The sequence below is a fragment of the Branchiostoma lanceolatum genome, chromosome 13, assembly GCF_035083965.1.
Source record: "Branchiostoma lanceolatum isolate klBraLanc5 chromosome 13, klBraLanc5.hap2, whole genome shotgun sequence".
NCBI classification, from domain to species: domain Eukaryota; kingdom Metazoa; phylum Chordata; class Leptocardii; order Amphioxiformes; family Branchiostomatidae; genus Branchiostoma; species Branchiostoma lanceolatum.
The window spans coordinates 5,244,755-5,265,648 of record NC_089734.1 but is presented as its reverse complement, the minus strand read 5'-3'; the positions used below and the strand labels follow the sequence as shown (position 1 = coordinate 5,265,648).

Below are 20,894 nucleotides of genomic sequence, written 5' to 3'. Positions count from 1 at the left end.
TGACTTGAAGCTTCGCGGTATTAGGTTGGACGTGAAATGGTTTCTACGGCGTCCCACTAGATGGTTCATGTCAAAGTCACATTTCCAAACCGTGGCCCGGCCCGGCCGGGCTGATTGCTGGAACACAAAAAACACAAAAAAAGCGAAAGAGTATATCAAGAAATATGCATAGATTATGACCATTTAACGTTTTGTATGTTTTGCTGTCTTTCATGTCACACCCCGAAAACTGCCCTGCCGAGTTCAAAAATGTAACCCTGGCATAAAGCGTGGATAACACGGATGTTCTGATTCTAAACCGGTTTTAAAGAAGCAAAGACGTTCGTCCTTCTTCGACTCCCTCGCTTTCCGCGAAAGTAAAATGACTACTACATCGTTATTCCTAATGTAGGATCGTCATCTTCTTCTTCATCGTCTTCATCGTCCTCGACCTCTATATCTGGTTCCTCGGGTTCTTTCGGGGGAGGAGGGAGTTCCTTCGGAGGAGGTGGCGGTGGTGGAGGAGGCGGAGGAGGAGGCGGAGGAGGAGGAGGCGGCGGAAGTAGCAGCTCCGGAGGAGGGGGAAGTAGTTCCGGAGGAGGATTTTTCTTCGGAGGAGGGACTGGAGACAGTGGAGGATCATCCGGGGGTTTTGGAGGAGGTGGAGGTATTATACTGATGATTCATTTTGTCATAAAGATGTCGAACTTTCTTCATATTACCTTCTTCAGGCGAAAATATTGCCAATGTGCACTTAAATGCATTACTTTGAATTGTATACTGAATTGTCTCTAGTATTTTATTGTTGTACTTCAATGTAATTATAATGTTAAGTGGTCCGCAACATCAAATTGGCTGCCTGGCGCTCCACTATCTATTGTCTTGTTGCAATTTTTAATAAAGAATAAAGAAAGAAAGAAAAAAATATATTGCCTACCGCTTGAATGCGGCATCGATGTTTTACGTAGTACGTTTTACAACAGCAACAACATTTACTAACATAATTCCGCCACCCTGAAAAGATACGCCCAAAAGATCTCCAACCCAACGTCCCCCAGTATGATAATTATGCACTCCTGTATATCTAACACATGTAGAGTGCTGTACGAGATCTAGAGACCTCCCAAACCCACTGTTTTTCAAAGTGGCGGATTTATGTAACCCGTGGGATTAATGTTAATGGAGGTTCACATTTGACGTAGTGCTAACTGCACTGTCAATCTCTACACAGGGTCCTCGTCCAGCAGTAGCTCATCTTCGTTCTCTGGCTCCATTGGGGGAGAAGGCGGCTTAGGCCGCGACGACTTCTTCAGCAGGTCAGTTCTTTCTTTTTTTTAGCCTTTGAAAAGAAAATGTATTGAAAATTAGATCCACAGGTACTGATGATAGGTGCCCAGAATGAACTCCTCCTATATACCGTAGGGATTCTATTGTGATTCTATTGTGATTGTTCTATTGTGATTATTCTATTGTGATTATTGGAATTGCAACAAGTTTGTATCTAGAAATACATTTGTACTAAGAACGGAATTCGGATCATGTTGCAACATAACCCGCGAGTTTCTTACTGAATAAAATCATCATCAATTCGTCTGCGGGATTTCAGCCTCATTCGGTGGTCGGAATTTACTTCATCTTTGACTTCGGAAGTGCACAGAAGTATCGACAGTTAGGACACTTTTCTTGCACACCGTTTCCCATGGTTTTTGTATATTTATACATCATTCCTAAAGCGAGAGTGAATTACCCATACATCATATTATAATCGATATACCGTTATATGATATCATGTAGTTAGATCTGTAGGATAGATTGGCCTTGCAGCATTGTTGATACGTGTATAAAGCCATACATTGTACCATGTGCGATTGTTGAGCAATAAATTTCATTCATGTGTTTCAGTCTTGACGACTTTATGAATTCTGGCGGGGATGGAACCGGGCGAAAGAAGCGTCAATCCGACGACGATACCTTAAGTAGAATCAACCGCATTTCTCCAAAGGAACTCAAGCTGGATATGAGAAAAGGTGCCAGTTCTTCTCCTTATCGTTTGGAAATCATGTGGTTGTGTATGTCGTGTAACCGTTACATTTTTCATACTTCTTTAGCAATGTAAGCATGAATGTTCTGTGCAAATAGGGTAGGAAAATTAAACTATGATGGCAATTCGCTATTCATGTTATGTGTATCGCTTTACTACGCGCAAAGAGATATCTTTGTAAAAGGAATAATATCAGACTTCACATGGTTTGGTCTACCAAACTACTGCACTATCTATTCCCATTCGAACATATTCAAGTGCATAGTGACCAGCCTCTTCAGCACTGTCCTGCCACTTGCTACAATATGCAATCGAACTAAACAGGGTGTCTGCTACACCTCCTGTAACCATGGTGACAGCCGTTTGGTCCAGGTCGTTGACCTTATTTGTTTGGAGACGAGGGAAAAACCCGGATCAGAAACAATACGTTTCCCTTAGCCTCCATAGCAGGCTCTGAACCGGCCTTTTCTGGGGCTAAATAATACACCTTTTGCAGGCAGCCCGTAACCATCAGCCACCCCCGTAACCATTTTGCCGGGTGGCTGATGGTTACGGGCTGGCTGCAAAAGGTGTATCATTTAGCCCCCAAAAAGGCCGGTTCAGAGCCTGCTATGGAGGCTACGTTTCCCTAGCGTTACTGTAAATATAATAACACCTTCCACTCCTCCAGGATCTACCTACAGCTTCACCATGAACGTGTACCGCCCGAAGGACTACCCTGCTGACCTGTACTACCTTATGGACCTGTCCGATTCTATGAAGGACGATTTGGAAAACCTGAAGACGCTTGCCGGCACGCTGAGTGAGTTCTCACAAGCATTCTAACAAGTTAACACTATATATATATATAGGGCACACTGACCTTATTTCATGGATTACGATTTCAAAATTTACTACCCATCTGATTTGGAACCAAAACTGAGAACATTGGTGACATTCCGGGCGCGTCGCACGTCTGTGTGACAGCAATGGAAAATTGACTAATCAAAAATTCGCAAACGTGGCATAGTTTTCAAGCTCAGTCTAGTCAGATACCCGCCTAGGTAACTAGGGTGGCAGCACATTTTCTTCTTGGTCGTAGGAAGGCAAAAAAAAGTAACGAACGAAATTCATCAAAGTATGTGCAATATCCAAACTCTTTGCCAAAACGTTTTTGGCAACGTTCTCAGGGAGTGAGCCCATTATTTTCAAATATGCCAAAGTATACTTATGTTACACCGTGAGTAGGTACCGTATGAACTTGTCTGATGTTCATTTTGTATACTTATTCGTGTTTTCAAATTTCAGCCACCGAATTGAGGAAACTTACCAGGAACTTCAACGTGGGCTTCGGCGCATTTGTGGACAAGACCGTGTCTCCCTACGTGGATACGTCACCGGAAAAGTACGTATGCATCACACTCACCCCCTATGACACTTTTCCCCTAGCACGCGGTGCTTCAACTAAGGGACCTCCATTTAGCGTCCTATCCGAGAGTCGTCCCTATCCGAAGCTAGGTACTCATTTTCACCTGAGTCAGGGGACCCATGATTCTCACCCTGAACCCTTTTAGGTTCTGGCCCAAACACCCTGTCACTGGTTGTAAGAAGATACCACAGATTTATTCATTTTAGCCTTTATACATGCAGCTTAGTAAGTAGAACTTCAAGATGTATTTTGTATTTCCGTTTTGCAGTTGACCGTACGAAGGTCGCTGTACTTTTTTTGCGTAAATAAAGCTTTTCTCTTCACCCTGCCTCCCCTCCTGTGTTCCAGGCTGAAGGAGCCGAGTCCAGGCGCCGCTCCCCCGTTCAGCTACATCAACGCCTTGTCGCTCACGGACGACGCGGTCGTGTTTAATGACGAGGTCGGGAAAATCCGGAGCTCCGGGAACCTGGACGCTGCAGAGGGAGGGTTCGACGGCATGCTTCAGGCGCTGGTTTGCAGGGTGAGCTGTAAAATTGATGCATTATCTCAAACAGTGACAGAGGTCTATGTAACATACAGTGGAGAAGCTGTGCTAAACTGGGCTGAGGTTTCCTCTTTTGTTGGCGCGGTCTCGAAACTAACTAGTTAATTTAGGAAATCGCCTGAATTTTTTAAAGTAAAGCCGATTCTCTGATTGGCTGACAGCGAGTTCGAGGCCACTCTCACAAAAGTGGAAACCACAGCCCTGTTTAGCAGAGGCTCTGCGTAAGAGAATGGGCTACAATTCTCCTAGCAGAGGTTTTCATCGAGGGGTTTCGAACCCTCGCTTTGAGAATATGAGCTACTGATGATGACGGGTCTTTTGGGCGACGCCTCAGTGACAGAGCCGTTAGTATAGTACTGCGATTGAGTTGCCAAATATTCTAAAAATTCCACGCACGCATTTTCAAAGGAATTGATTTCTAACAACACCTTGTTGATTTTTTTTCTTATCAGGATAAGATCGGTTGGCGGGAAGCCTCGACCCACATCATCCTGTACGCCAGCGACGCGCAGTTTCACTCCGCTGGGGACGGCAAGCTTGGCGGCATCGTCAAGAAAAACGACGAGAAGTGCCACCTGGACCCCAAGGGAACCTACATGGAGGAGTTTGCAAACACGCAGGTCTGTCCATCACAGCTAGTTTGCAGAAAGTTATATTTTTCCGTATAAACCACCTCCACCATCCCCACCCAACGTCACACCCTGTCGTTAGTGCTTGACCTACCAAACAAATTACCAGATTTTGCCCCTCCCCCTGGGAATTTTATTTGGTACTGCAGCATAATTTCCAAGTTCGTATGCTGTTCAACTATATATATTTGAACCGAGATGTGATAATCGTTACAACATACGTACTGTAGGTGAAAGACACTGCGTGACGTTAAGATGTTTGAATAAGTCGGAGAACTAAGTACAAGTGAGAGACACAAAAATCTACATATTTTCATGCACAGTCTTTTACCCACACATCATCTTCCCTTAATTCTTTTTTTTTTTTTCAGGATTACCCGTCGATCAGTCAGATCAGATCGCTCTTGCAGGCCACCAACACTCTCCTCATCTTTGCCGTGGACAAAAAGTACCAGAGTGTCTATCAGGTAAAACAAACTTCACTGTATAAACAAAAGTAGCAGATACGTTGATCAAGGTTAGACATCCAGGTAATAAGATACGCCAAAAAACTGTTACTCAAGAAACTGGATAGAATTTTGACCAGTTGCCTGAGTAACTGTTTCTTTGCGTAAAAGTAGCAGATGAGTCATACTTTAAAAACCATAACTTTGGCTTGTTGTGAATTCTCAGGAATTTTGCTTGTATCCATGAGAAATGTATAGCCATAGAACCCGGTATGTCTAACTATAAACCGCGCTGAGGTTTCCACTTTTGTGGGCGCGGCCGCTAACTATCTGTCAGCCAACCAGGTGATCACCTAAATGTTTTATTAAGGTAAATCCTATTCTCTGATTGGCTGATTGCTAGTTAGAGGCCGCGTCCACAAAAGTCAGCCAGGTTTATCAAAAAGGAAACATGAGCTAATGCGAAAAAGGATGTTGATTGTACCTTTTTTTTTACCTTTTTCTTCCAGAGCTTGGCAAACAACCAGTTCGCAGGTCTGGCCACTGCTGGTGTCCTGGAGGCGGATTCCAGTAACATCATCGCACTTATAGAGCGCTCCTACAACGTGAGACAATTAAGCTGTTTCCCTATTTTATCTTTATCTATTTCGTTAGTGTTGCAACCGTCCAAGACGTACGGAAATCCAGGAGAAAAGTTCGCATACTTTTATGTGAACGTTTGGAAGTTATCACCGATATTGGATCGTATTGCAAATATAAAAGAAGATCACAAGTAGACCCTAGAACTAATATAGTAGTAGTAGTCCACTGTGTTCTGCTGCTGCAGTAGTCTGGACACCCTGCAGCTGCAATCAGCCCTTCTTCAACTCTCTCCACTTTGTCCGGTAGAACTATAGTATTGCTAGACTAAAGCACTGATAGATTCAATCACACAATATCATCAAAAACCATAGGGTTTAAATTCATTTGTGGCTGCCTTCCTGTATCTTCTATAGCAACTGCTGTCTCAGATCGAGCTGAGTTTCGTGGACTTCCCCAGCGAGTACATGTCCTACACGGTCACTCCGAACTGTGGCAACGGACAAAGGGAGGGGACTAAATGTACCAACGTGAATGTAGGAGATGAGGTAAGGGAATGGTATATCTTCTGATCGTAAAGAAACATCAAATGTTATTTGTGTATCTAGGGATGTAATTGGAACCAGGAGCTCAACTGTGAGGCTACTACCAGTTCAGCTCCTGGTTCCAATTGGCTGCTAATTGGGAAACATTGGTTCAATCCTGGGTCAGGACATTCGGTAAGGGGCTGAACCCGTCTGGGGTTCCGTGTTCGAGAAGGTATCTCGAGCAAGTCAAAGGGGAAGAGATAGCAACCCCTCCCTGTCAAAAAATATTCCCTGCTACTGAAACAGTAATGAAACTTGCTTGCCTATGTGGCACTAGGCACAATACCTCCATTTTCAAGGAGGTAACAAGCAATTCATGAGACCTGCCAATCCTCTGTTGTCTCCAGGTGACCTTTGACATTGAGTTGACGATGAACGACATCCCACAAGACTCCGCCAAGCTTAACGCGGAACACGAGTTCAAGATCAAACCGGTCGGTTTCCATGAGGAAGTGAAGGCCAAGCTGCGGTACCTCGGGTCTTGTGACTGCGAGAACCAAGCGGTGAGCATCATACAAAGAAACTTTTAGAAAACGCATCACTGAATGGCATTCGATATATACGCACATCTTAAAGCCTTCGTGAAGGTTCTGTTTTGGAAACAACATTGAGTGGAACTTTACGCATGCTTTAATGTATGCTTAAAGATCGTAGTTTAGACAGTGCATCTTCGCAAAAGGACACGACAGGTGTTGGATTCCAGAGAAGAAATGCGATGACAATAGAGCAACTGATAATAAACATAAAGCAGAAAATATTGCTTATCAATTGTAATTAGGTTAACTGCAAATCTTGCCTGAGGGCTAATGATCAAAATAACCAGAGAGATGTAGATGCACTTAATGAAAAACAATATATTGATAAACAAGAATAATCATCATTGTCATTGTGAAAAGGAAGAGTTTCATCATGGCGAAATTTCAATTTTTTTCAGGTTCCAACAAGTGCCAAATGTAACACCCAAGGAACGTTTGAGTGTGGGGAGTGTGTCTGCTACTCTGGATGGTAACAATTTGTTTACTTTTTATCTTAGCATGTGTGTTTGTGAATGACTTGAGAAGTTGCGGACGGATTCATAATGTTTGATATTTGGGGGTTTGATTTTGGTTCCCCCGGCAACTTCCTGTAGCGGAACTTCCATTTTCGATTGTATCTCATGACCTGGCCTTACTACGGTGACAATTTGTGGGTGGCAGATAGCTATCATTCCTTATGCACAAGTGTCTGTGTCTTATCAAAGGTCTCGTAGAATGTGAAGCAAGCATAGCAAAAGTACAAATGTGAGATATGAAGATTTAAGATAAGAAACTATGAGATGAGCAAAGTTTTCTAGTCTATGAACTTTCAGGTCATTGTAACTGTAACTGGATCCGTAAACGTCATACAACTCGTATATCATACCCCCTGGAAGCTGTCTAGCAGTAAACATATACGTAAAATATAATTTAATCACATGTGTGGATGCCGCTGTCATGCTCTTCAGACAAATGCTTCAACATGACCACCCAGTACATGACCTCGCCCCCTCCAGATCCACAGCTACTGGAAGTTCACTTAGAAACAAACAGGCCATGTATGAGTGTATGTATTAAGTCTATCTTTCATTGTAAATATCAGCGTCATCCAGACTAACGTGTGTATGTCAGTGGTTGGTATTTAGATAAAGACATTGAAATTGTTACAGGCTAGGGAAGACGTGTACCTGCGACGCCTCCAATAACACCGTTGCCGCCAACAACGAGGCGTGCATCCAGCAGGGGAGCATTGACGTGTGCCAGCGGAGGGGCACGTGTCTGTGCGGGGAGTGCATCTGCGACAGGCCCGATCGCTTCTCCGGCAAGTACTGCGAGTGTGACAACCAGGCCTGCGAGCGCTTCAACGGACAAATCTGCGGAGGTAAACACGAATATATAGTTTTTACCAAACTACGCCAGCGATAGGGAGAATATTTGTCAGGAAAGTTTGGCCACCATGGGGTTTTATTTGCAAACCTTACCGTGGACTGACTCTACTGGCCAATTATTCCTGTTTACGATTCTGCGATCCATACCCCCATAGGAAGGCCTGGTGGAGGCTAATGAATATATATCATAGGATTAATGACGCTCCTTAATGTGTATACGGTGTCGTAAGGCACGGTTGGTTCCTATAACCACCGAATAAACTACCGAGTGAGTGAAGCGAACACGTGACAACCAGGCCTGCAAGCGCTTTAACGGAGCAATCTGCGGAGGTAAGAACGAATATAGAAAGTTTTGTTGCAAGTCTGCCTAGGTTCATTGTTTGTGACTGTGGCACTTGTAAACACAAAGAAGGCCGCTCAACAAATACGGACAAAGTTCGACGACTGTTTGACATGTGCTTAACGATGTGAGTGTGACACATGATTTAGCAGCATAAGTAAAGAAGCTATGAGTGGGTTATTATGAATTTTAGTATGTGGTTGGTTCTTGACCTTTTTCACAACTGTGTTAAACATATCACGTTAATAATGATTTGAACCGTTTCACGTCTGCCTAGGCTCAACGTATGGAACATGTGACTGTGGCACCTGTAAATGCAAAGAGGGCCGGGAGGGAACCGCCTGCCAGTGCCCGAGTGACAGGTCCGTCTGCAAACCAAGCAACGCACCGGACGATGCCGTGAGTCAAATCTTTTTTTCACACCTATGAAGTAGAAATAGTCACATTCTCCTCTAACAAAACAAAGATGTATTCAGTAGCCTTTTTTTTCATAATATATAAACAAGGACATTATGAATGTTTGTACTGCAGCTAGATGTCGCTGCTATGAAAAGAATGCGGTCCCAAACCTGACTCATCTTGTATCGGCGCTTAATTAAACCACTAGTTGGTGTCTAAGAATAAATCCTGGTTGTGTTGACCAAACATGATGTAACTTTTCGCTGATATTTTAGTGTAAAGTAGAGTGGATTCATTCCTAAAGCTAACGGACATATTTTACACCACAGTCGTCCCTCAGTAAGACATCTGGAGTCGCATCGTTCTTGTTTCGGTCTTTTATTCAGCCTGTTATTACTGTTTTCGCTGATGTTTTCCTTGCTGCTCGTGTGTTTAGGACCTCTGTAACGGCCATGGCGAGTGCGCCTGTAACGAGGGAGAGGAAGAGCGGTCGTGCGTATGTGAGGAGGGGTACAGCGGAAAGTACTGCCAGGAATGTCAGGTACTGCCCTCCGGCAAGCAAATCATACGTTTCTCTGGCCTTGGTATCATAAAGTATTTCATTACTCGCATCATTCGTAAGCCTTTTATCATTACACAGTATGGCAAAATGTAGCAGTTACAGTGGAAATCTGCAAATCACCGTAAGTAAACTCAGATGGAACACACGTTCGGTTCGAATTGCTCAAGATCGAACATGATTCGGGTTCTGTCAAAGAGATACTATACTTGGTGTTTCCTTTCATGTTTTAGCTGTGTCTAAGGAGCCGCGTCTACGAAAACGCTTGCTATATCATTTTCATTCATATTTTCACCCTCTTGGATCACGGTGAGTTTGTTTGCTTTACAAAAAAAACAATGACAAACCCATTATTGAGTTTGCGCCGCTTTTCGTCCGTTTTCAGGCATGTCCTGGGAAATGCGACGTCCTGAAGCCGTGTGTCCAGTGCCACGCCTGGGGGAAGAACTGGACCGAGGAGATATGTGTGAACAGATGCGTGGACAAAGTCTACATGAGCGACCGGCTACGAGACGGTTCGTACAATTCATGTTCACACACCTCACTACCAGCGGACCAGCCCCCTGCTGTAGTGACTTGTACAAATGTGTGGCCCAAGGGCTACAGAAATGGAGATAGGCGCCACCACTATGCGTCTTATCAAGACGTCTGGGATACTTTAACTTAACTTTGATTTTTCTTACCATGGTAGTTGGTCAGACATGGCTGCCCCTCATAGCCTAACCGTTAGATTCAATGAAATGAATGAACACATATTCATCAAAAAAGATAAACACTGCACAAAATCCTTTCTTTAAGCGTACCGTGTAAAGGTTTCATTTTTTCACTCGAGTAAAGGAACTGCTTTACTTTGTGCCGTGAGATAACGACCTTATCTTACTACAGATTTCGGAGTGACACGTTGTTCGTACACCGATGACGACGGCTGTACGGTTCACTACACCTACGGCACCGACTCATACAAGGGACAAACGTCAGACGATTTCGTCGTGGAGGTCCGCAAGAACAAAGGTAAACGTCACTCTCTTCTTCACAAATCTGGTCCAGAAGAATGAGAGGGGTCCTTTTCATCTCTCACTTGCTTGATTAAAGGGAACCCACATTAAGGACACTTTCTAATATTACGTTTTTTTTAATATTTATATAATCTATTCATGTGTAGTTATATCTATATTTTGCGTCTCATGGCAAACTTAAAAGAGTATAAACTTAAAAAATTAAAGCTAGATAAAATCACGTAACAGTTACCTGTTTTTACTCCAGACTGTGTGACGCCGTTCCCGTGGTGGTGGCTTGTTCTGGGCAACCACCTCGCCATCCTGTTGTTATGAATGTCATTCATTCATTCCCTCGCTCCTTCTAACATGGTCTTGTTTTATTCCAGACTGTGTGACGCCGTTCCCGTGGTGGTGGCTGGTGCTGGGCATCATCCTGGCCATCCTGCTGCTGGGTCTGTGCTGCCTGTGCTGCTGGAGATGCTGGGCGTACTACAAGGACAAGCAGGAGTTTCTGCTCTGGCAGGACGAGATGAAGGCACAAGCCGCGTGGGACACGGTGAGTAGAGTGGATACGTAGCAAGCTATTAAGCCCCCCTCTCACTGGACTCGCGACACGCTGGCGGCGTCGCTGCGGCCGATCGATCGACAAAACGAATCTTTTAAGCTTTGTGTGTTTTATTACTCCGGGAAGGAGGTGTGACCTCCTTCTGGGGTATTGGGATTGCTTTTGCTTGCGCGTTCGCAGCTATAACTCACGATCCCGTCGTCGTATCGGTGTGTAACTTGGCATATAGTGTGCCTGGTTGGGTGTGGTGATGCACGATGTCTTAGTTACACCGTAACTACTTTTATCGTAAATGCAATACTGTAATTGCACCCCTATAATTAATGCTATGTCCCACTGCCCTGCCGTAGACACCGTGCTATAATCCGTTCCGCTTGAGTAGAATACTTCAGGCAGATACGGGGTATAATTCTTTCCAACCTGCTGTGATCGTATAGTCACTGTAACATTGAAAAATAGACAACGTGCATCACCACACGCAACCTAGGAAACGATATACCAAGTTACATACCAATGCGGCAACGGGAATTGTGAGTTTTGCCTGCGAACATGTGCCGAGTGAGCTCCAGTCTGTGTATTAAGTATGCCGTGTCCCTCGCAACTCGCATACAGTATGTGCGGACGATGTATTTTTACGCACAGTGTGAAAATGGCAAATCTCTGGACCTTCAAACTTACCACACTTGTAGTTTATAATACGGAGGCTGTGACAATGTAAAAAGTTTACACAGGGGATGAAAGATTGTTGAGAAATATCTCTCAGAAAAGTGCGCGCGCCAGTGTCACTTCCGGGTGGTTAGATCCGGTGACCTTTGACCTTCGTGAAATGTTACGATAATATAGATTTGCCTTTTTTATTGCAAATAGCTTGATAGCTATAGATCAGGCTGGCCTGCAATAAATTGTGGAAAGAGGATTTACTGCATATTTGTGATTTCTGATGCATCTTAGTTGTAACTTGTAAGGCTGAATGGTTCGTTGATAATTGAAAAGGGGCCATCTAGATCTAACTTTGTGACTTTTCCCGGAATTTCTAGATCCCATCTGTGCCATGCTGTAAAAACATACTTTTCAGCAGGTTGACCACTCCTGTATTGAAAGAAAAAGATAAACAAACACTTTTTCTTTACTTGCTCTAAAACACTACTTGGACTGAGCAGAGATGCAATTTGTGTGGGTCAATACTTGTACATACTATAAATACTTCACGGAGAATTGTGTCCTACGGACTCTTGTTGTCTTTTTGTTCATACTTCTACGTTATGAATGATATTCCCATTATAAAGTCAATGGTAACACAAAGCCAGTTTCGGACGCAGCGACGTCGACGCCGCCATCGTGCCGCGGGTCCAGTAGCAGTGAGAGGGGGGCTTAAGTGATGATAGTCAGGACGAAGACCGTTTGGCAACCGATGAACGACCGACAATCATTGTTCATTTAGATCATTCCAAAATTAGATCACGAAGAGATCACTGGATAACACTGGAGGTCATTGAAAGATCATTAGAAGACCTTGGTGATTATTGAAAGAGACCTATGTATGCATGGAATATAACTTTCTCTGGAACAAAGCACAAGACAAACTGTGAAAGAAAAAAAAGACAAAGGCGATGGCCGAAGTCCTTCTAACTGTTAGTAAGCTATAAACATGGGGTAGTAATTAAATGTTAATGAGTGAATTGAAACCTTCTCGCTGATGGTTACTTGTCAGAGAAAAACTTGACAAGAGTTCAATTCAAGGTTGGAAACGTTAATTGTGTCGATCGGACTTCATTGTCAGACACGTTTCCGATGGAATATGCATTTATGTTCTGAATGCTGAATGTTTTGTATACTTTTAGTATGTGAGTGTCATTGAAAGAAGAGCTTGCATCAACTTAACACGCTATCTGATTATTTTTCAGGGAGAGAGCCCGATCTACACTGGTGCGGTCACGACACATCAGAATCCTGAATTTATCGGTGCAGGTGCAGGTGTAGGTGGTAAGGTCAACATTAACAACTGATCTAAAGTGGGATACCCTTACTTACTTTGGCCTACCGCCCATCCTTGGGCATAGGCCATGGACTAGTTCCTTCCATCCGGTGCGGTCCTGGGCCCTTCACATCAGCCACTAGGTCCCTCCTCCATGTGTTCCTCAGACTCCCCCCCTCTTCCGCTTCCCTTGGGGGTTCCACGTGAAGGCCTCCCTTGTGGTGCTTGATTCTGGAGTACCCATATTAACAAAATAACAACCAAGGCTAAACAGACATTGGGGGTGATCGAACGTAATTGCATGCCCATCAAAGGTAAAATCACTTGCGTCACTAGTAAGACCAAACCTAGCAAAGCTGGTGTTTTACGCCGAAGGGCGGTTATACCAGCTATAAAGGTACAGATACAGATTACTTGATACAATTGCTTTTCTTAACAAGCTGAATAAAAGTTCTGAAACGGAAATCTTAAGACTTAAAAGAGCCCAATAGAAAACTTATTTTTCAAATTAAGTGAAGATCTACAGGTGAGAATGTCAACCAATCATTCAATCAATCAATCAACCTATCGATCGATCGATCAATCGATCTTAATCAAGCTATAGGCAGTTGAATGCAAAAGAATGAAACTGAATCACGTTTATACAAACATTTGGAACAGCCACACAAGAATCTGTTATATATCTATTGTTTCCTTTTAGGTTTTGGTCTAATCCAATGACGAATTTGTAAAATGTAAAGATAGTTCTAATCTAAAACAGTTTTTCTTGGCACACCAAGGGTTAATCCTATCGACCCTTTTACATTACTCACAGTGCATTAAATGTATTCTGCATGGAGTTTAAACTGTAAACGCCAACACAATAAATTGGACTTACTCAAATTTTCGACTGATCAGCTCCAGTCTTTGTCAAGGAGTGAGCAATCCACTGCTGTTTACAGTTTAAACTCCATGCAGAATGTCTTCTACCAACACAGATGAACTTTCAAGTGCATTAAATGTACATGTAACCATTTGCTAATTACACCTCACAAAATTGCTCCTAATGTATGATTTTTTTCACCAGGAGCAGCAGGAGGGATGGCGACGGCGACGACTGTTGTTGACGGTGGCCTTGTAAACGCAACCGCCCCAGTTGCAGCCGGTAAGTTCCCTTTTAGACTGCTTCCTCAAATCAAATATTGACAGTAGACATCTCTACAACTAAATGTACCAAATGAAAAAGAGTCAGATGATAGACATGCATACCTAGAAGTGAGCATCAACTAGTCTAACAAATAGTCGGAAGCTTCTATTAATGGCGGCCATATTGGTCGGTTAATGACGTCATAGTCACGTGATTGCAAAAACCACCCTTATTACCTATCACGTTTGCAGAACATACGCGTTTGAGGTCGTGTTCTCAAATTTAAGGTTAGAATCTCGTTTATAGATTCTTCATTTAGTTGTGTTCAAAGACATATCTCATGCAACACCTGTTACTCCGATGCAACGTTGACCAAAGAGAACGAAAGAGATTCGGCAGCTATATTAGGTTTCAATGCTAATTACCGTATACTCATAACGTTCTGCAGACGTGCTTCGGGCATATTGGATGGTTAATGAAATCATAGTCACGTGATTACAAACACCACCGTTACATTGTTGTTTCTTTTGCCGTGCAGCTGCCCCGATGATTAACCATGACCTGAAGGACTAGTTCATCGTAAATACCGGCTCAGTTGGCCATATTGATTGGTTGATGATGTCATAGTCACGTGATTTACTTTGTATTTTTTACCGTGCAGCTGCCCCGATGATTAACCTTGACCTGAAGGACAAGCTGATCGTGAAGACCGGGTCGGTCATCATCCTGGACATCCCGTTCAGCGGCCGCCCCACCCCGGACATCGTCTGGACCAAGGACGACGTGGAGATCTACAGGTGAGAACATCAACCAATCATTCAATCAATCAACCTATCGATCGATCTTAATCAAGCAATAGGCAGTTGAATGCAAAAGACTAAAACAGAATCAGATTTATACAAACAATCAGAACAGCCACACAAAAAATCTATTACATAGACATAAATATATTTATCCTTACCTCTGTGTTTTGGTCTAATCCAATGACGAATTTGTAAAATGCATAAATAATTCTGATTCAAAACAGTTGCCTTGATACACCAAGAGTTAATCAAAAATCCCATTGACCCTTTCACATTTCTCACAGTGCAGTAAAAATGTACATGTAACCATTTTCTCATTACCCCTCACGTACTATTGCTGTCTTAGTCACTGTCGTTAGCTTTTCTGAAAGGTTCCTTGTTTTGTTTTTTCAGTGGTGATAGGGTGACAATCGAGAACGCGGCCACCTCCACCACCCTGTCCATCAAGAACTGCCAGCGGTCGGACGCCGGGAACTACCGGCTCGCGCTGGCCAACACCGCCGGCCGCGCCAAGGCTGACGTGGACGTCGTCGTCATCGGTAAATATCTCTCGCAAGGAGACGTGTGTGTGTGTCTACTGTGTTTGTACGTGTGTGTCTGTCTGTCTGTCTGTGTGTGTCTGTGTGCACACACTATAATTACATGTCATGATTTTTCCATCCCAGACAAACCGGGACCTCCAAAAGAAGTACGTGTCGATGACATCATGCAGGATTCCGCGGCGTTGTCATGGCGACAGCCAATGGACGAAGGCGGCAGCAACATCACTAACTACGCAGTGGAGAAGTTCGATTATGAACGAAACAACTGGGTCATGGTCAACCCTTACGTCCCAGGTATTCCAGTCACTTTCCAAAACTTTCTCAATATGGTCGCAAGCATAAATTTTAAGACTGGGATCCGGGAGCTCTATATGATTTCACATCGTTTCCTAAACGTACTGACGTTTTGTGTAGATCTTAGTTTGGATAGCCCAATGCTCGACCTGACAGTCAGTAACTTTGCCTCGAACGGGGTATTATGTTGTATTGGTAGAAGTGCACTGAAATTCGTGAATAGATTGGGAGGAAGCCATTTGGTGATAGACCACAACCGGCAACAGATGCACTCTCTGGAGTAAGAAGGCTGTACGGATCACTCCAGTCATAAATCGTGATGAGGGGATATAGAAGCTCAGTCACCTTTGGGACCGCATCAATCCCACTGCAGCGACACCTAGCTGAAGTGCGAAGTACAACCAGTCAATGATTGCCCTGACGGTAGGTGGCAGATGGTCCACCGAAACAGCTATATCGGCTGGTGAAAACATTCGTTGCGTACAAATAACGTTGTTAATCTTGTATTGCAATGTTTTATCTGCAGGTTTCAACTACACCGTGCCTAACCTGGTGCCCGGTGCGGAGTACATCTTCCGTGTGGCGGCTGAGAACCAGTGTGGCCTCGGGGAGCCGACCGAGAGTGAGCGCATCGTGGTCCAGAACCGGCATGGTAGGGACTGATCTTCTCAATGGTGTGCACTGAGGCTCAGTGGTATTGAGAATAGACAGGAACCAAATAAATCAAACCATCGAAGAATGGGTGAGGGAGTAAAACATTAGGTTCACCAAAAAGACACATCTTTATTTAAGACATGCTTAAAGACTGGATTTCGTGCAGTGAATTGAATAGGCAGAAACTAAACCCTCGAAAACTACCAAAAAGGGGGAAAACCTATTACAACATCCACAAGCGTAAGAAGTTTTCGTCAATGTTCTTATATTGTGATCGATTATCCTTTATATTCAGGCCGCCCTCCCGGCGTTCCCGGTACCCTGACCTATGAAGAAGTGACCGGTGACCGGGTGACCCTCCGCTGGAGCCCGCCATTGGACGATGGAGGCAGCGAGGTGAGTAGGGCATATACGTGTACACCTTTTAATGATGATCAACACTATGGGAAAAGATGTATTGATGATCAACACTTTGATATGGGAAAAGATGTATTCCAAAGAGAAGTTCTTGACGAAATTTCTCTTGACAAACCTTAAAAGTACTAGCATTTATCTTGAGAAGCGCTGTGGAAAGAAGTGAACCCACAATTGATACCATAAGATGAATACAATGCGTAGTAAGATGAATACAATTCGTAGGAGCGTGTCTGTGTGTGTGCATACTCGATTCTTTCAACACACGACCTATATAAGTCTTTATCGTGCCAAGGTTATATGGTCCTTGATCGTGCTTTGTTTTGAAGTGGCTATCTATACTGAGCAGTTGAACTCATGTCTTTTGCAATGCAAAACATTCCTGAAATTTCCTTTTGAATCTTTCACCCCAGGTCACCAACTACGTGATCCAGAAGCGCGACTCCAACGACCCCCACGGTTGGTCCACGGTGACGTCCTCCGCTACCCGCACCTCTCACCGGGTCGGCAACCTCAACCCCGGCGGCCACTATCGCTTCCGGGTCCGGGCGGAGAACTACTACGGCCCGGGACCCTGGACTGAATCCGGCAGTGTCATGCTAGGCGGAAGTTCGCTCGGTAAATGTCTTAGTTTTCCCATCAATTCAAGTCTAGCTTCTGCCATAACAGATATACCCTAAACTTGTATATTTCCTGCACTAATTTGACATCTAATGCTACAGTATCTAAGAACGCAATTGCATAATCGTAGCTTGATTAATTAAAATCTATCCAATATATGTGTGGTTTCACCGTTTCAGATCTTCACTACTAAAATGCAAAGCGTACAGTTTTATTTTTCATAGATCATTGGCTATGGTATCTATGTAAATCAGCAAAAATGGGCAGTCAAAGAAAACGTAGGCCACAGAGCCTGATATGGAAGCCGCTGCGAATGTAAAAATGATTGAAATCAGTTCACATACAGTCGAAATTATCCAAGACCACTCAGGGACCGATACAATCTGCTCAATGTGGTAAGGCAGTTACCATAGACAGGATTCTTGATGTTTGTGTCAAAGGAAAAAAGTATCTGAAGGAACACCGAAAATTGATGATGACGCTGGCCAGGTAGTCCCAGAACAGGTGGTCACTTGTACAGGTTTAACTGTATTGTTTACAATGTACCGTAACCTCCTCCACATTTTCAGGAAGGGGACAGGTTCAGCAGTCCATGTCGTCGTTTAGTTCGGGGCAGTTTGCCACTCTGCCCGCCGGGATGAGTTTCCAACAGCCGGCCTACATCATCGCCCAGGCGCCCATGCAGAGCAACACCCTTCCCTACGGAGCCATGCCGGGCTGGGGATCCATGACCATGCAGCAAGAGCCCGCTCCGCAGCCAGTCGCGCCGAAACCCGATCCAAGTGAGGCCCCCTACCGATTGCAATTGGGACTGCCGCCCTCCTCTGTTGCCTTTCCTTCCCTCACTTGACTTGCCCTTACTTCGCCGCGTTTCAACCGCTCTTGAATTCCCCACCTTCGCAATACATATTGTTATCCCTTGGCGCATTTGCTCTGCATTCTAGATAACGCGCTCTTGGTCGCGCTATATATACATGTGCCCCCCTCCCCCAAGAACCTCTTCCTTGCGCTAATAAATCGGTTGAGTAGATCCGGCATAGAACAGCCTTGCCTATTCTTCTTAGCATTCGTAGGTAGAAATCCCTTGCTCCCTGAGCTGTAGCATCATTTTCGCTGTAGATGGATTGTATTCCTCCCTTGGCTAGTCCCCTTAACGTCTGTAGTGCTTTTGTTATATCCTCTGCCGCAGACTTGTATAACATTCTGCGATTCCTCTATATCGCGCATTGTTGTAGCAGCACTTACCCGGTCTGTAGTAGCGCTTACCTGCTCTGCCATATTGCAGTTGTGTATAGTATAAGGACTATTGTGTAGACTCTAGTTGCCTCCTACACTAAATACCCTGCAACGCAACAGCTGCGCATTGGTCTTTCCGCAAATAAATCTCATGTTGTCTTTACTTTGGTTCCGCTGCTTTACCCGTGCAGACATGCAGTAGCCCTTGGCATATACTAGCACCTTGTATTCAATCCTCTGCTGCTAGTCTTCTAGCTTAAGTAGTATTGATCGTGCTTATTGTAGTCTATGTCCTTGTGGTTAGTGTGTCTATCAAAGCTTGATGGAGGCAACGTATATGTGCGATTGACTTGGAAAGCATGCCTTTAATGGCTTTATTCCATGGTAGTTTTCTTCAGATTCATGTTATATTCTTCTTGCCGTCAAAAGGTCATCTCGTATGTATAATCGTGCTTACAAATATGCTGATGAAAAAATCCTGATCAATGCCGGTAGACAGCTTGTACATGCAAGTTGTAACGTCCTTGCTGACAGCAAATGATTACCTAGAGTAGCATAAATGTATGTGCTTAATATGCATTAACCTTGAGCTCAAGTCGTGTAGCGAATAGCAGTAGCCCATCCGTTGGGTCATGAGAGGCTGTGAACTTTGCTCAGCAAGAATACAGGCGACGATTAACGCTTGCACAGATATCCGCAAAAGGTAATCCGTAGTGCCACTACCGAAAGAGAGATGATCAACCACAGCGTCACCATATTAGTGAGATTTCACAATTGAAGGGACCGAAAAGATGCTTGAAAGGAAGCTAACAGTTGACGCTTGCATAGACACCAGCGAGAGATAACCCACAGTGCGTGCCACCAGATAGACGCACCATTCTGACGTGTGTTGCTCGCCTCAGTTGGCCCTGTCCTGCGGCAGGGAGTGACTCTCGTGGGGAAGGACTTCACCGAGGTGCTCCTGATGCTGATGCAGGGGAACACTGGCATGCCGGACCCGCTGGCACGCTTCTACGCCTACCAGCCCATGGACCAGATGGGCGAGCAGCAGCTGAACGACTGCACCGGAAGCCTGTGCGGGTTCAAACCCGCGGAACTGCTCATCCTCTGCGGACTCACGCCGAACAGGTCAGTGTCGTTTCTCGTCTTTGTAAACAACTTTAGAAAAGATTTAAAGACGCCCTACCATGACTGCTGCTTTGTTACTGCAGTTTTATTGGTGATAGCGTATGATACTACTGTTTTGTATTTAGTACCGTATACTGACATGTTACTTGCTATATATGGAGGCTAGCAGCACTTGGGATATAAGGTATAAGTTAGATTCGTAAAACCTGATTTTGTAGTTATCAAAACAGCAAAAGAACGTCACAAACGTCATTTCGTCATGAACGAATCAAACCTTACCATTAAAACCAGATTTGATATTTGACATCGAGTCTTATAAGATAAACGTGGAATTCAATGTTTGTAAGCTGATTTTGATTTAAGGCATTTTTGAAAATACATACTAAGAATTCAATTGTTGTTTTTCGCAGGTCCAACACACTTAAATTATGCCATTACCTCATCATTCTTGCCAACGAAGATCGGAGCCACCACCCAAGCTTTAACGTGAGTTTTCTTCATTTGATACATTTTGCATATTAGTCACCAACTACTCGCAACAATTTCGAGAGCCCGTAGACATCAGAGGTCAAGTAAAAACAGACCAGAGATCAGGGAAGAGTGTAGAAACATAAGCTGCTCTGTCTTTGCACACCCATACATGACGATGCTAGGTGTTTATTCCAAGAGCAACATTTACTGAACAAAGTTGCAAAGATGCAATATCGATGTTTACTCCGCCATACTTTGCTCATAGAACAAACATAAACTGTCTTTTTTCTTCTTTCCACAGAGCCTAGATGACGTCCTGGGGACGGTGAAGCTGATCTGTAAGAAGCAGGACCTGTCGTACGACGCCATCTCCCTCATCAACGCGCTGATCATGCTGGTGGATCTGGGACGGAAGTACCGACATCAGGACCTCCAGAAGTTCGAGAAGGCCCTGCACGAGGCTCGCACCAACGTCACCAACAGGGAGCTGGGCCGAATCATCCTCACCATCCTGGGTACACCGCGGTTTTCACACATCTGCTGCAACACGCTGGAAGCAAAAGACGTGCAAATCACTGCTTGCAACGCGAAAATACTGCTTCAGTGCTATTTTAAGTACCCCTCTCCCCCGCAATCAGGCCTGGTATCCATCC

General features: G+C 44.2%; 1 protein-coding gene across 1 annotated transcript in view; it reads left to right on the top strand.

The window, feature by feature from the left end:
• LOC136447161 (uncharacterized) overlaps positions 1-20,894 on the top strand; it is a 36,035-nt gene that overhangs the window by 10,504 nt on the left and 4,637 nt on the right. The window contains exons 6-32 of the mRNA XM_066445858.1: positions 392-646; positions 1,211-1,295; positions 1,882-2,006; positions 2,691-2,822; positions 3,308-3,404; positions 3,777-3,948; positions 4,425-4,592; positions 4,973-5,068; positions 5,557-5,652; positions 6,043-6,174; positions 6,561-6,716; positions 7,148-7,218; positions 7,898-8,109; positions 8,734-8,855; positions 9,292-9,396; positions 9,800-9,929; positions 10,300-10,425; positions 10,799-10,968; positions 12,882-12,960; positions 14,019-14,096; positions 14,740-14,875; positions 15,275-15,420; positions 15,547-15,717; positions 16,244-16,369; positions 16,667-16,767; positions 17,199-17,403; positions 17,976-18,188. Coding sequence (XP_066301955.1) covers positions 392-646; positions 1,211-1,295; positions 1,882-2,006; positions 2,691-2,822; positions 3,308-3,404; positions 3,777-3,948; positions 4,425-4,592; positions 4,973-5,068; positions 5,557-5,652; positions 6,043-6,174; positions 6,561-6,716; positions 7,148-7,218; positions 7,898-8,109; positions 8,734-8,855; positions 9,292-9,396; positions 9,800-9,929; positions 10,300-10,425; positions 10,799-10,968; positions 12,882-12,960; positions 14,019-14,096; positions 14,740-14,875; positions 15,275-15,420; positions 15,547-15,717; positions 16,244-16,369; positions 16,667-16,767; positions 17,199-17,403; positions 17,976-18,188 — 3,705 coding nt within the window. The remainder of the gene's footprint in view (positions 1-391; positions 647-1,210; positions 1,296-1,881; positions 2,007-2,690; positions 2,823-3,307; positions 3,405-3,776; positions 3,949-4,424; positions 4,593-4,972; positions 5,069-5,556; positions 5,653-6,042; positions 6,175-6,560; positions 6,717-7,147; positions 7,219-7,897; positions 8,110-8,733; positions 8,856-9,291; positions 9,397-9,799; positions 9,930-10,299; positions 10,426-10,798; positions 10,969-12,881; positions 12,961-14,018; positions 14,097-14,739; positions 14,876-15,274; positions 15,421-15,546; positions 15,718-16,243; positions 16,370-16,666; positions 16,768-17,198; positions 17,404-17,975; positions 18,189-20,894) is intronic.